Source organism: Oncorhynchus clarkii, chromosome 30, assembly GCF_045791955.1.
Source record: "Oncorhynchus clarkii lewisi isolate Uvic-CL-2024 chromosome 30, UVic_Ocla_1.0, whole genome shotgun sequence".
Classification (NCBI taxonomy): Eukaryota; Metazoa; Chordata; class Actinopteri; order Salmoniformes; family Salmonidae; genus Oncorhynchus; species Oncorhynchus clarkii.
This window is the reverse complement of record NC_092176.1, coordinates 22,760,826-22,774,432: the sequence shown is the minus strand read 5'-3', so window position 1 is coordinate 22,774,432 and position 13,607 is coordinate 22,760,826. Positions and strand designations below refer to the sequence as shown.

Genomic DNA, 13,607 nt, shown 5'->3' with positions numbered 1-13,607 from the left:
TAGAGAGAATTATTTATTTCAGCGTTTATATATTTCATCACATTCCCAGTGGGTCAGAAGTTTACATACACTCAAAGCATTGCCTTTAAATTGTTTAACTTGGGTCAAACATTTTGGGTAGCCTTCCACAAGCTTCCCACAATAAGTTGGGTGAATTTTGGCCCATTCCTCCTGACAGAGCTGTAACTGAGTCAGGTTTGTAAGGCCACCTTGCTCGCACATGATTTTTCAGTTCTGCCCACAAATGTTCTATGGGATTGAGGTCAGGGCTTTGTGATGGCCACTCCAACATCTTGACTTTCTTGTCCTTAAGCCATTTTTCCCCAACTTTGGAAGGATGCTTGGGGTCAATGTCCATTTGGAAGACCCATTTGCGACCAAGCTTTAACTGATGTCTTGAGATGTTGCTTCAATATATCCACATAATTTTCCTACCTCATGATGCCATCTATTTTGTAAAGTGCACCAGTCCATCCTGCCGCAAAGCACCCCCACAACATGATGCTGCCACCCCCATGCTTCACGGTTGGGATGGTGTTCTTCGGCTTGCAAGCCTCCCCCTTTTTCCTCCAAACATAACGATTGTCATTATTGCCAACAGTTGTATTTTTGTTTCATCAGACCAGAGGACATTTCTCCAAAAAGTACAATCTTTGTCCCCATGTGCAGTTGCAAACCGTAGTCTGGCTTTTTTTATGGCAGTTTTGGAGCAGTGGCTTCTTCCTTGCTGAGCAGCATTTCAGGTTATGTAGATATTGAACTCGTGGATATAGATAATTTTGTACCTGTTTCCTCCAGCATCTTCACATGGTCCTTTGCAGTTGTTCTGGGATTGATTTGCACTATTTGCTCAAAAGTACGCTCATCTCTAGGAGACAGAACGCGTCTCCTTCCTGAGCAGTATGATGGCTGCATGGTCCCATGGTGTTTATACTTGCATACTATTGTTTGTACAGATGAACATGGCACCTTCAGGCATTTGGAAATTGCTCCCAAGGATGAACCAGACTTGTGGAGGTCTACAATTCTTTTTCTGAGGTCTTGACTGATTTTTTTTTATTTTCCCAAGATGTCAAGCAAAGAGGCACTGAGTCTGAAGTTAGGCCTTGAAATACATCCACAGGTACACCTCCAACTGTCAAATGATGTCAATTAGCCTATCATAAGCTTCTAAAGCCATGATATAATTTTCTGGAATTTTCCAAGCTATTTAAAGGCACAGTCAACTTAGTGTATGTAAACTTCTGACCCACTGGAATTGTGATACAGTGAATTATAAGTGAAATAATTTATCTGTAAAAAAAAAATTGAAAAATGACTTGTGTCATGCAGAAAGTAGATGGCCTAACCGACTTGCCAGAACTATAGTTTGTTAACAAGAAATTTGTGGAGTGGTTGAAAAACGAGTTTTAATGACTCCAACCTAAGTGTATGTAAACTTCAGACTTCAACTGTACATTAGGCCTATTGGCTACTATTATCTAAAAGCTCACACATTTCACTGTAGCCTAAGCAATAACCTAAAGGTCAACATATTAGGTCTATGGCAACGTTGCTTAACTTGCTACTTCATGTTAAATTATTTGTATTGTTTAATTATTTAATTGTAGAATATCTGTAGGCCTACTTGAAGCCCAATTCCTGCCTGCCATTAGGCAACAATGATTTGTTGAGCGATTACAAAAACTATTGTCATCATATCCTACTTTTAGATCACGTTGATATTTTCTATAGCGAACGAGGGAATGAGCGATTTTGACTTTGGCTTTATTCAATCTTGCTCACAGTTTACACAAACTGAAGAAATGCAGAATGTACATAATCAAACATTATATACAAAAGTATGATAAAACATAATACATAACACATGGCATAATACAAATATTTAAATACATAATAGGTTAGAGAACATTTCTTCTCTTGATGGGAAAACTATTGTGAAAACTATATATTTTTAAAGATGACTTTGAGTAGCCACAAATCATTTAAGAGCTACAGCGGGTTCTTTAGCCTATATTGTGGAATCCTTTTCAGCACGGGACAGCTCCTGTAATGACACAGTTAAGTCTCACTGTATGACGAGTGCAGTATGTGGTGTTTTAGGAAATGGGTGTGGCATCTTCAGACGTTATTTTACGATGCATTGTTAAAACACTCGTAAGCCTAAGTTCCACCCCTATCGGGAAACCGGGCCCAGGTCAGCTGTAATTTACAACCTGATAGCAATATTTGTTGGACTACCAAGAAATCTATTGGTGAATTATATGATTTGTGCATTGAACTGCATCCATCTATTCTGCCAACAATGTCATAGATATTTTTTGTCAAATAGAACCTATTTTTAAAAACTCTAATAAAATTGGTTTTGTGGCATAAAATGGGAATTTAATATTTTTACTGATATTATGATTGTCTGTTTGTTTCATATCTGTTAAAACACTGTCAATTCCACTTTAAGACTGTATCATAATAGAGAGACAGGACAGGAGAGGACAGGCAAGGGAGGGGCCAAAGGATGTATATGCACAGAGAGGGAAGGAGAGCAGGAGGCAGCAGCCTGTTTTTGTTCCCCTTACTGAAGCCAACTCAGACCCCCCTAACCTCACCACAGCTGTGTGTTCTGTATGATTTAGGGCCACATGGAATCTTATGGATATGGAATGGCAAGGGTGGGGTTCTACTAGATGGTTAAAGTATGGTGTATAATTATCCAGTTCAGAAATAGATGACAATGCCTCTGCTTATGAGAGCAGTAAGACAGATTCTCTGGAAGAACTGTCCATCTGTGTGGAGAATGATGGCTTCGGAGGCATCAGTGTCAACAGCGTGGGTTTAAAATGCATTGGAGAATCTGCGGAAAAACTACAAATGAACAGGCTGACAGTTTGACAGACACAGCCATTATTTTAGTTAGCCTAAATTGTATTCTACATTTCTCACACCCACCAATCTAAGGCAGCCCCCCCGCACCTCTCTGATTCAGAGCGGTTGGGTTAAATGCAGAAGACACATTTCAGTTGAAGGCATTCAGTTGTACAACTGACTAGGTATCCCATTTTCCCTTTGCCTTTCCCTTTCAGATGCAGGAGTGTAGGGCTAGTAGGAAAAGTGTCAGGGAGGATGGGCTGGGGGGAGTGTGTACTGTGCAGGGTATGGGGTAGAGGAAGGGAGTTGATTTGGGACTGGGCAGTAGGCCTATATCCTCTACTAAACTTCACAGGCCTAAATGGGATTAGTTCCTCTCTTTGATAAGAATGAATTAGGCAACACTCAAGTAGTGGATTAGGAAAATGGTTGTGTGGGTGTTGGCTGTCTTTAGTGAGCGTGTATTTAGCCGTTCAGCTAATCTAATAGACCCCGTGTGTGTAAACGCTCTAACACTAACACAGTGGACACACACTAAGGGGGCTAGAGGAGCTAACTGGGGCTAACTGAATAGCTAGTTACCGTGCTGAGGCATTCCGATGCACACAGAGACAATGGAGATGCTATGACAACCAACTCTGACCCTCCCCTCCCTCCCATGTCGACAGGTGGTCTGCCCTGATCCCTTTCAAACAATATTAACACCGTGCCTGCCAAACTACTAACCCCCAAATCTGTAGCCATCAACCCCTCCTCCAACCCCCCACACAACCACACACACCACTCCCACAAAGGGTTAGGATTACATGGCAAGGCCACCAGCTCTCTACTATTATCTACTACTATTATTATTATTATTACTATTATAAAAAGCACAAAACCACCCTCCCCACCCCTTCCTTCCACTCACAGCACACTAACCCCCACTGTGACTCAACCTTCGCTGGACCCTGGGGGCATCGAGAACTCTTTCCCTCTAGTTCTTTCTGTTATGCTATCCCTCTCTCACTTCCTCCCCCTCTCTACCAACCTCTCATCCTGTTCCCTTTATTTGACCTCCCCCTTTCTTTCTCTATTCTCTCTCCTCCTCATCTCGTTCTCTCTCGTATCCATCAGCTGTCCCAGGGGTTAAGGGTGAAAGGGGAAAACCCCTCCTCAGTCTAAAAGACTTGGTAAAACTACAGACCCGTTGTGCTCACACAGACACAAACACACCATCTTTCACGCTCCGCTGTGTACCACTAGTGGGCCACCCAGTCTCAGAAATTCAGTATAACAGGATGTTTGGCTTCAGATTCCCTTCAATGAAATGAACACAAATCCCCATCCAGAAAGTGACTGAGAGAGTCAAACCACTTATTGAAAAGAATGGGCTAGCTAGTCAAAAACTGAGGGATTGAAAAGGAATGGATCAGCAGGTTGACAGGAGTTAGTGAAGCCCACAGCTGGTCCCAGGTCAGGGGATATCTCTAACACTATGAGATAGGCTACCACTATAGAGTATCACAGTATGAGTCATAATACTCATAAAACCTAGCGTTCAAACAAGGTTATAGTTCCAATCGTTTTTCCACCATTCATCTTTTAGAAACACTTAAAATAAGGGCTGTGTTTCATGTAGGTTTACCCTGGCATGACGTTTAGATAACCGTGTAAATCTCTCTAGGACAAGGTGACTTTTATCAATATATTTGCATGTATTTCCCCTGACAAAAAATGAATGCTAATTAGCTGCTAATGTGGACTTGACTTCCAAATTGAGGCAAAGGTAAGAATCTCTGGATTAACTATCTAACATTAGCTAAATTTAGTAATGAATAAATTAGCTAACTTTCTTTAAATTTACATTATTGTGAACTGTCTTGTGCAAGTTTTAAATTGACACAATACCTGTAAGCAAAGGTGCCGTCTATCTAGAGATGATGTGCAGGAGTTTGCAGGGATTTGTACTCTTGCATGACGTATATTTTCATGCTAATTAGCATTTTCGAATCTGAGAGTAAATTGAGCCAAATACATTGATAAAAGTCACCTTGTCTGGGAGCGATTTACATGGTTATCAAAACATCACGCCAAGTTAAGCCTACAAGAAACACAGCCCTTATTTTAAGTGCATCTAAAATTACCCATGGGAAAAATGAATGGTGGAAAAACGATTGGAACCATTTCCCTGTTTGACTACTAGGTTTTATGGGTATTATGACACCTCCACTGTGGGGCTCTATTGGATATAAGAACAGTCCTACGATCAGTGTTAAAATGGGTTGTGTCTTTGAGGATAAGAATGGTAACCACTAAAAGCTAATTCCCTTATACCCTGGGCCACACACACACACTGCATAAATAGGTCAAACCCAGACAGAGAACAACAACATAGGCAGAACGCAGGCAACAGACAGTTGGAGCCGCACGCACGCACGCACGCACGCACGCACACGAGTCATTGTGATGCTGCTGACTCAGGGATGTTGCTGTACTCTTCTGCAGCCAACAAGACGGAGAGATGAAATGAAACCATTCCCCAGACACACCCTCTCCCTCCCTCTCAAGTTACACACGCTCTGTGTTCACAGAGAGAAACAGAAGGTACGGCAACATATATAAACCCAGGAAGACAAAGACAGAAGGCTGAGGCACACACACACTAACACACATATTGGCCTACAGAGTTAGGAGCCAAAGCTAGGGTTGGTAAAGTGTAGAATTAGCCTAGTGCCCGTTCTCCCTGATTGACAGCAACTATTTTGTGTTGTCTGTATAGCTAGGCAGTTGCACGCACACTGCAAAAATGTATCACTGCACTGTTTCCTACACAAACTTGAGAGGAAGCAAGCCTTACCAATGCACCAAGTCGGGAACCAAGAGGCCGCTGTACAGCTTCTACTCCCAAGCCATAAGACTGTTAAATAGTTCGATAAATTGTTAACCAAATAGCTACTAGGACTATCTGCATTAACCTTTTTTTGCACTAACTTTTTTGATTCATCACATACGCTGCTGCTACTGTTCATTATCTATCTTGTTGCCTAGTCACTTTATTCCTAGTTATATGTACACTACCGTTCAAACGTTTGGGGTCACTTAGAAATGTCCACGTTTTTGAAAGAAAAGCACATTTTTTGTCCATTAAAATAACATCAAATTGATCAGAAATACAGCGTAGACATTGTTAATATTGTAAATGACTATTGTAGCTGGAAAGGCTGATTTTTACTTTACTTTTTACTTTTATTATTTAATGTTATTTCTTTATTTTCTTTCTCTCTGCATTGTTGGGAACGGCCCGCAAGTAAGCATTTCACTGTTAGTCTACACCTGTTGTTTACCAAGCATGTGACCAATAACATTTGATTTGATTGATTTGAGTAACAACACCTTAATGGGGTAAATACAGCCCCTGGCATTGGCTACGCTAAATAAAGAGAGGGAGCGAAAGGAAGAGAAACAGGAAGAGAACAGGGGAATGTTGAGCAACCCAAGAGGCATCCATGACCCAAACAGAGGAAATGGAACAAAAATATAAAAAAGAGACCCAGAGAGTCAGTGATACAGACAGACAGTAGTACACAGAGGAAGAATGTAGTCCAGCCATAACACAGTGTTATCTGATCAATACAATATATTATCTTACTCTCAGTAATGGAACATAGCCATGTTTACCTTTGCCTCCAATAAAAACACACGAATAAAGCATTTAGCTTATAATTGTGTTATAGACAATGGAATACCTGTAGTTACATGGGAGATTTAAATGTGTAGCAGATCTTTTTTCATCCAATATTGGATATCAATTATCAAACACATGCATTCAGTTGTACAACTGACTAGGTATACCCCTTTCCCTTTCGTTTGCTGACTGAAGCAGTGGGTTACACTCTCTCCCTGTCTTTCAATGTCGCTAGGCTGAACCCATTACCATCAAGCAGACAGACATTTCACAGGGTTTCATCATACTACCGTCTCTACACATGGAGCCTCAGCCAGCACAGAGAGATGCTCAACATCTAGGCGACACTCTTAGAAAAAAGGGTTCCAAAAGGGTTCTTCAAAAGGTTATCCTATGGGGACAGCCGAAGAACGCTTTCAGATTCTAGATAGCACCTTTTTTCTAAGAGTGTACACATAAACATACACACTACACTAGGCCTGCTAGCCTAGCTACAGCCCTAGCCAAACTCCCAACCACAACCCCAGGCTCTGTTTATGACCCTCATCGTAGCCAGTAAAACATTTCAGTTTCAAACTGAATTCAAATCCTCTAATCTAATGGCTGCACCTGGTACAAGGACGGTTAAAGGAGTGGTTCACTATTTTACAACTTGATCAAATCAAATCAAGCTTTATTTATACAGCACATTTCAGACATGGGATGGAACAAAATGTGCTTCACAGGAAAAAATGAATAAAACAATGAAATATTTACTACAACAAACATAAGAGGATAAAAAAAACTAAAGAACAACAACCAAAAAGCACCCTAAGGAAAAGCTAAATTAAAAAGGTGTGTTTTAAGATCTCTTTTAATATGTCCACAGTTTCAGCCCCCCTCAGGTTCTCTGGCAGGCTATTCCAGAGGCTAGGGCATAGTAACTAAAGGCTGCCTTAAAACCAGCGTAATGTGTGCTCTCCGTCTGGTCTTGGTCAGTACCCACGCTGCAGCATTCTGTATGTTTTGCAGTTGACCAATGGCTTTCTTGGGAAGACCAGACAGGAGAGCATTACAGTAGTCAAGCCTGCTTGTAATAATAGCATGCATAAGTCTCTGTATCAGCCTAAGAGAGAAACGGCCCACCTTGGCAATGTACCTCAGGTGGTAAAAATCTATTTTGGCTACATTCCTAATGTGTGATTTGAAATTGAGTTCAGAATCTAAAATAGATAGCACTAGGTTTTTTACATGCTATTTTATCTTCTTTGCCCTTGAATTCAAATGTGTGGCCAGATTCTCTCTCTGTGATTTGAATCCAGCAATAATAAGTAAATAGCCACCACAAGCTAATAATCAATGGAAGTGATGGGGGAATGTAAGCATGTTTTTTATGGCCAAATCACCTTTAAGTAACATCAAATATGGAGAGGATTTGAATTGATTTCAAGTGATTTAGACTTTTTTTTTTTTTTACATGCTCACATGTCCCCATCAGTTTCATTGATGGTTAGATTGTGGTGGTTAAGGTTAGCTGAAGTTCGTAGTTGGTGTTTAAAGAAAAATTAACCATGGACTACAGTTTCTCTTGACCCATAGACTACTTTCAGGATGAGCAACCATCTAACACAGGGTTTCCCAAAGTCCCCAAGGGGTGCACGTTATGGTTTTTGCCCTAGCACTACACAACTGATTCAACTAATCAACTCATCATCGAGCAAAAACCAGAACGAACACCCCTTGGGGTCACGAGGACCAAGTTTGGGAAACACTGATCTAACATCAAGTTGTAAAATAGTAATCTACTCCTTTAAGAAGCCAAGCCAATCAAAGGCCATAATATCCTGGTTTTGATCAGGGGTTTAGCTCAAGTCTCCCTCCTCCTGTGGAAGCCTGACAGTGTTCACAGCCAGAGGGGTTTTAAAGGAAGACCACCATAATCACTACATCTGTTGTTTCCTAAATGTGAAGCTATAGTCTATGAGCCAGGAGAGACTGAAAAACACACACAATGGCTTTGTTTACGTAGCCATGTTGGTTCAGTGGGAAACGTTCTGAAACTGTTCCAGTGTCGGATCTCCCTGCCCCAGCGCTAACCTCAACTATTACAGGCTGAACTATCCAGCTGACCTGGGACCAGTGTCTGGATGTAGAGTGGAGCCATGTGGCAAGCCTGAAGTGACAGATGACTGGATGTTTATTTTAGTCGGATGCAGGTGTGTGCACACGTGTGTCCGCCAGACTACTGCAGGTGTATGCTGAGTCAGTGTGTGACAACAGTGTGTCCTGACCTCTCATTGCTGTGTTTGCCACCCTCCTGTTCTGTTTCCAGCGTAGCTCAGAGTTACAACTACGTCTATCGGAGTCACCTCTCCGGTCCTGATTCTCTCTGGACTACTTCCCTCCCTGTCCATCTACACCACTGTTTCTGGCCCTCTTCTGCGCAGCTCTGGCCAGTTTATCTCCGTCACTAATCTAATCCAAACAGCCAGCCCCCCACATTCAGCCAAAGAGGAAATTAACAGACCACCCGCCGATCACACATACAAATAAGATGGACACACAGGCATAGACACACAGTCAAAACAAACACAAATACACACACACACACTCATACACATGTTGATGGGGACAACGCTAATGGGGGTCTGTGACAGACAGGATTATCGCATGGCCTGTGTAGCAAGACAATGTTGACTAAAGTGTTTGTGCTTCATTTCTTGCTAACATCAGCCACACACACCGCATGCATGTGCACACATGCACACACACACCAGCCCGTATTTCCTTTGATTCCGTTCTTCATTGAGTGGACTGAAGGGATGGCCCCTGAATACATTGGATGAGGGACGTGTCCCTGTAATTAAATTCCTCTAGAGGAGAAACTATTCAGTGTGGTTAGTTAGACTAGCAGGCAGTTATGGAACAATGCCAAAGACAAGGCCTATTCAATGGGACATTGAAGATCTCTGTATCACTGTGTTAAATAAGAACCAGTTTTCTCACATACCAATATGAAGTTATATTAAAATAGATGTGTTAATGGACTTTAGCTGGTTGCTTTGACTTCTGCTGCAATGGTAATTTCTACCTAAATTAGCCCCATAGTCTTTTCAGCCAGAGAAGCTCCTCTCATCACCTAATGGCTTGACCATATCATTCCCAAATAGCCTAAGCGAATAAATGAGGTTTATTGGATTAAGATCTGTGCTAGTCATGCGAACTCAATATCATTCCACTGGAAAAGAAGAAATACAGCGACTTGCCCAAAACCTTTAGAACAACACAGCATTACGTCACTGGAAAACTGTGAGATAGTTTCAAAAAATGAATTGGATCAAGCCGGGCACAACCGCTAGGATGTTGGCAGAGGTAACCAGATCGGCAAATGTAGGAACTGAAGGCAAATTAGTGTCACGCACGCCGTCAACGCATGTTAAACAGTGCGATGACACATTGTTTACAGTAGAAGTGACATCTACAACACAAGCAACAATGTTGCCAGTTTACACAAATGTTACAGACTCGCGTCCGATTCAAATCATAACATCTTTGTAGCTGCATCGCGCGCTACTACTCATTTTTGGGGGAAACTGTGGCAGGCTAGATTATCTTCGATGGTCATCCGCAAGAATAGCTAGCTACAGTAACTAGCTAGCTAGCGTTTAGCCAAACAGTTGGAAGCATTTCGTAAAATATTTCGTAAAATACAAAAATGAATTGAAACCTTGAATACGAAATCAAGAAAAAAAACAAATTAGCTAACTAAATTCCGACATTTTACATCAAAATGTAGCGTAAACTACTATACATTATGGAGTTCAATTTGTTAGAAAAACCAATAACGTTCGCTGGTGGTATTTTTTCCATAAACGTGCCGAGTATAATATTAGTTATAACCACAATTAGTTATTACTCACCTGCCCTATACAGCACGGAGTAGGTCTACACATCTTGTTATGGTTGTCAAAAATTCCCTTTCAGAATTCAGCCCACTTTTCCAGTTCGGTACAGACGGACGTTCTCGCATAAAATTCTACTCAGAGCGCCTACAGTACGTGTACTTCCCCGTCTCTATCTCTCTCTCTTTCTAGCCCCCTCTCTCCTCCCACTGTTTTTACCGTGATGGCGTTACTTGTTACAGGCAGGTGCTCATCGCACAGACAAAATGCAAATGCGGCGTGACTCAAAGCGAGTAAAATGCTATAGTAGAGCTACTGTGTAATAAATCAATATATGAAGCATTATAAACATTTAATACGCACGACAGAAAATATACTGAATAACTATGACACATTTAATTTAGATGATTGTATTTTCTTATTTTATTTCTATCTCACATCCGTTTTCGTCACGTTCTTGGGTTCATATAGTTTCTATTAATGATAGTTGTACGCTATTCAATGAGGGGATATACCGTGCATTCAGAAGGTATTCATACCCCTTGATCCAATCCACATTTTGTTGTTACAACCTGAATTCAAAATATATGCAATATTTTTCTCTCGTCCATCTACACACAATATCTCATAATGACAAAGTGAAAACATATTTGTAGAAATGTCTCCAAATGTATTGAAAATTAAATACATAAATATCTCATTTGCATAAGTATTCACACCCCTGAGTCAATACTTTGTAGAGTGATTACAGCTGGGAGTCTTTCTGGTGAAGTCTCTAAGAGCTTTTCCACACCTGTATTGTACAACATTTGCCCATTATTGTTTTCCAAATTCCAAATGAAAGAGAGAAAGAGAGAATTAGAGATAGCATACTTAGGTTCACACAGGAAACTGGATAAGACAGGAGAACTACTCTAGATATAACAGACTGACCCTAGCCCCCTGACACATAATCTACTGCAGCATAAATACTGGAGGCTGAGACAGGAGGGGTCAGGAGACACTGTGGCCCCTACCGATGATACCCCCGGACAGGGCCAAACACGCAGGATATAACCCCACCCACTTTGCCAAAGCACAGCCCCCCTTTTCAACCACCAACTCACCATCCTGAGACAAGGCCGAGTATAGACCACAAAGATCTCCGCCATGGCACAACCCAAGGGGGGGCGCCAACCCAGACAGGAAGATCACGTCAGTGACTCAACCCACTCAAGTGACGCACCCCTCCTAGGGGCGGCATGGAAGAGCACCAGTAAGCCAGTGACTCAGCCCCTGTAATAGGGTTAGAGGCAGAGAATCCCAGTGGAGAAAGGGGAACCGGCCAGGCAGAGACAGCAAGGGCGGTTCGTTGCTCCAGAGCCTTTCTGTTCACCTTCAAACTCCTGGGCCAGACTACACTCAATCATATGACCTACTGAAGAGATGAGTCTTCAGTAAAGACTTAAAGGTTGAGACCGAGTCTGCGTCTCTCACATGGGTAGGCTGACCATTCCATAAAAATTGAGCTCTATAGGAGAAAGCCCTGCCTCCAGTTGTTTGCTTAGAAATTCTAGGGACAATTAGGAGGCCTGTGTCTTGTGACCGTAGTGTACTTGTAGGTATGTACCGCAGGACCAAATCGGAACGATAGGTAGGAGAAAGCCCATGTAATGCTTTGTAGGTTAGCAGTAAAACCTTGAAATCAGCCCTTGCCTTAACAGGAAGCCAGTGTGGGGAGGCTAGCACTGGAGTAATATGATCAATTTTTTTGGATTCTAGCAGCCGTATTTAGCACTAACAGCAGTTTATTTAGTGCTTTATCCAGGTAGCCCGGAAAGTAGCGCATTGCAGTAGTCTAACCTAGAAGTAACAAAAGCATGGATACATTTTTCTGCATCATTTTTGGACAGAAAGTTTCTGATTTTTGCAATGTTACGTAGATGGAAAAAAGCTGTCCTTGAAACAGTCTTGATATGTTCGTCAAAAGAGAGATCAGGGTCCAGAGAAAATTGATTTTTATTTGGATTTCATGTAATGACATACACAAAATAGTCCAAATTGGTGAAGTGAAATGAAAAAAAGAACTTGTTTAAAAAAATTCTAAACGGAAAGTGGTGCGTGCATATGTATTCACCCCCTTTGCTATGAAGCCCCTAAATAAGATCTGGTGCAACCAATTACCTTCAGAAGTCACATAATTAGTTAAATAAAGTCCAACTGTGTGCAATCTAAGTGTCACATGATATATCACATGATCTCAGTATATATACACCTGTACTGAAAGGCCCCAGAGTCTGCAACACCACTAAGCAAGGGGCACCACCAAGCAAGCGGCACCATGAAGACCAAGGAGCACTCCAAAATGATCAGAGACAAAGTTGTGGAGAAGTACAGATCAGGGTTGGGTTATAACTTTGAACATCCCACGGACCACCATTAAATCCATTATATAAAAAAAAGAAAGAATATGGCAACACAACAAACCTGCCAAGAGAGGGCCGCCCACCAAAACTCACGGATCAGGCAAGGATGGCTTTAATCAGAGAGGCAACAAATAGACAAAAGATAATCTTGAAGGATTTGCAAAGTTCCACAGCGGAGATTAGAGTATCTGCCCATAGGACCACTTTAAGCCGTACACTCCACAGAGCTGGGCTTTACGGAAGAGTGGCAAGAAAAAAAGCCATTGCTTAAAGAAAAAAATAAGCAAACTGTTTGGTGTTTGCCAACAGGCATGTGGGAGACTCCCCAAACATATGGAAGAAGGTACTCTGGTCAGATGAGACTAAAATGTAGCCTTTTGTGAATCAAGGAAAACGCTATGCCTGGTGCAAACCTAACACCTCTCATCATCCCGAGAACACATCCCCACAGTGAAGCATGGTGGTGGCAGCATCATGCTGTGGGGATGTTTTTCATCGGCAGGGACTGGGAAACTGGTCAGAATTGAAGTAATGATGGATGGCTCTAAATACATTGAAATTCTTGAGGGAAACCTGTTTCAGTCTTCCAGAGATTTGAGCCCAGGACAGAGGCTCACCTTCCAGCAGGACAATGACCCTAAGCATACTGCTAAAGCAACACTTGAGTGGTTTAAGGGGAAACATTTAAATGTCTTGGAATGGCCTAGTCATAACCCAGACCTCAATCCAATTGAGTATCTGTGGTATGACTTAAAGATTGCTGTACACCAAATCAAATGATACAATCCC

The 13,607-nt window shown here is 41.7% G+C and overlaps 1 protein-coding gene across 1 annotated transcript in view; it reads right to left on the bottom strand.

Moving 5' to 3' along the window:
- LOC139389326 (serine incorporator 5-like) overlaps nt 1-10,620 on the bottom strand; it is a 43,324-nt gene extending 32,704 nt beyond the window's left edge. Inside the window, exon 1 of the mRNA XM_071135992.1 lies at nt 10,432-10,620. Within this exon, the coding sequence (XP_070992093.1) occupies nt 10,432-10,464 (33 nt within the window). The 5' untranslated portion in view covers nt 10,465-10,620. The remainder of the gene's footprint in view (nt 1-10,431) is intronic.
- Nucleotides 10,621-13,607: the final 2,987 nt, after the last annotated feature.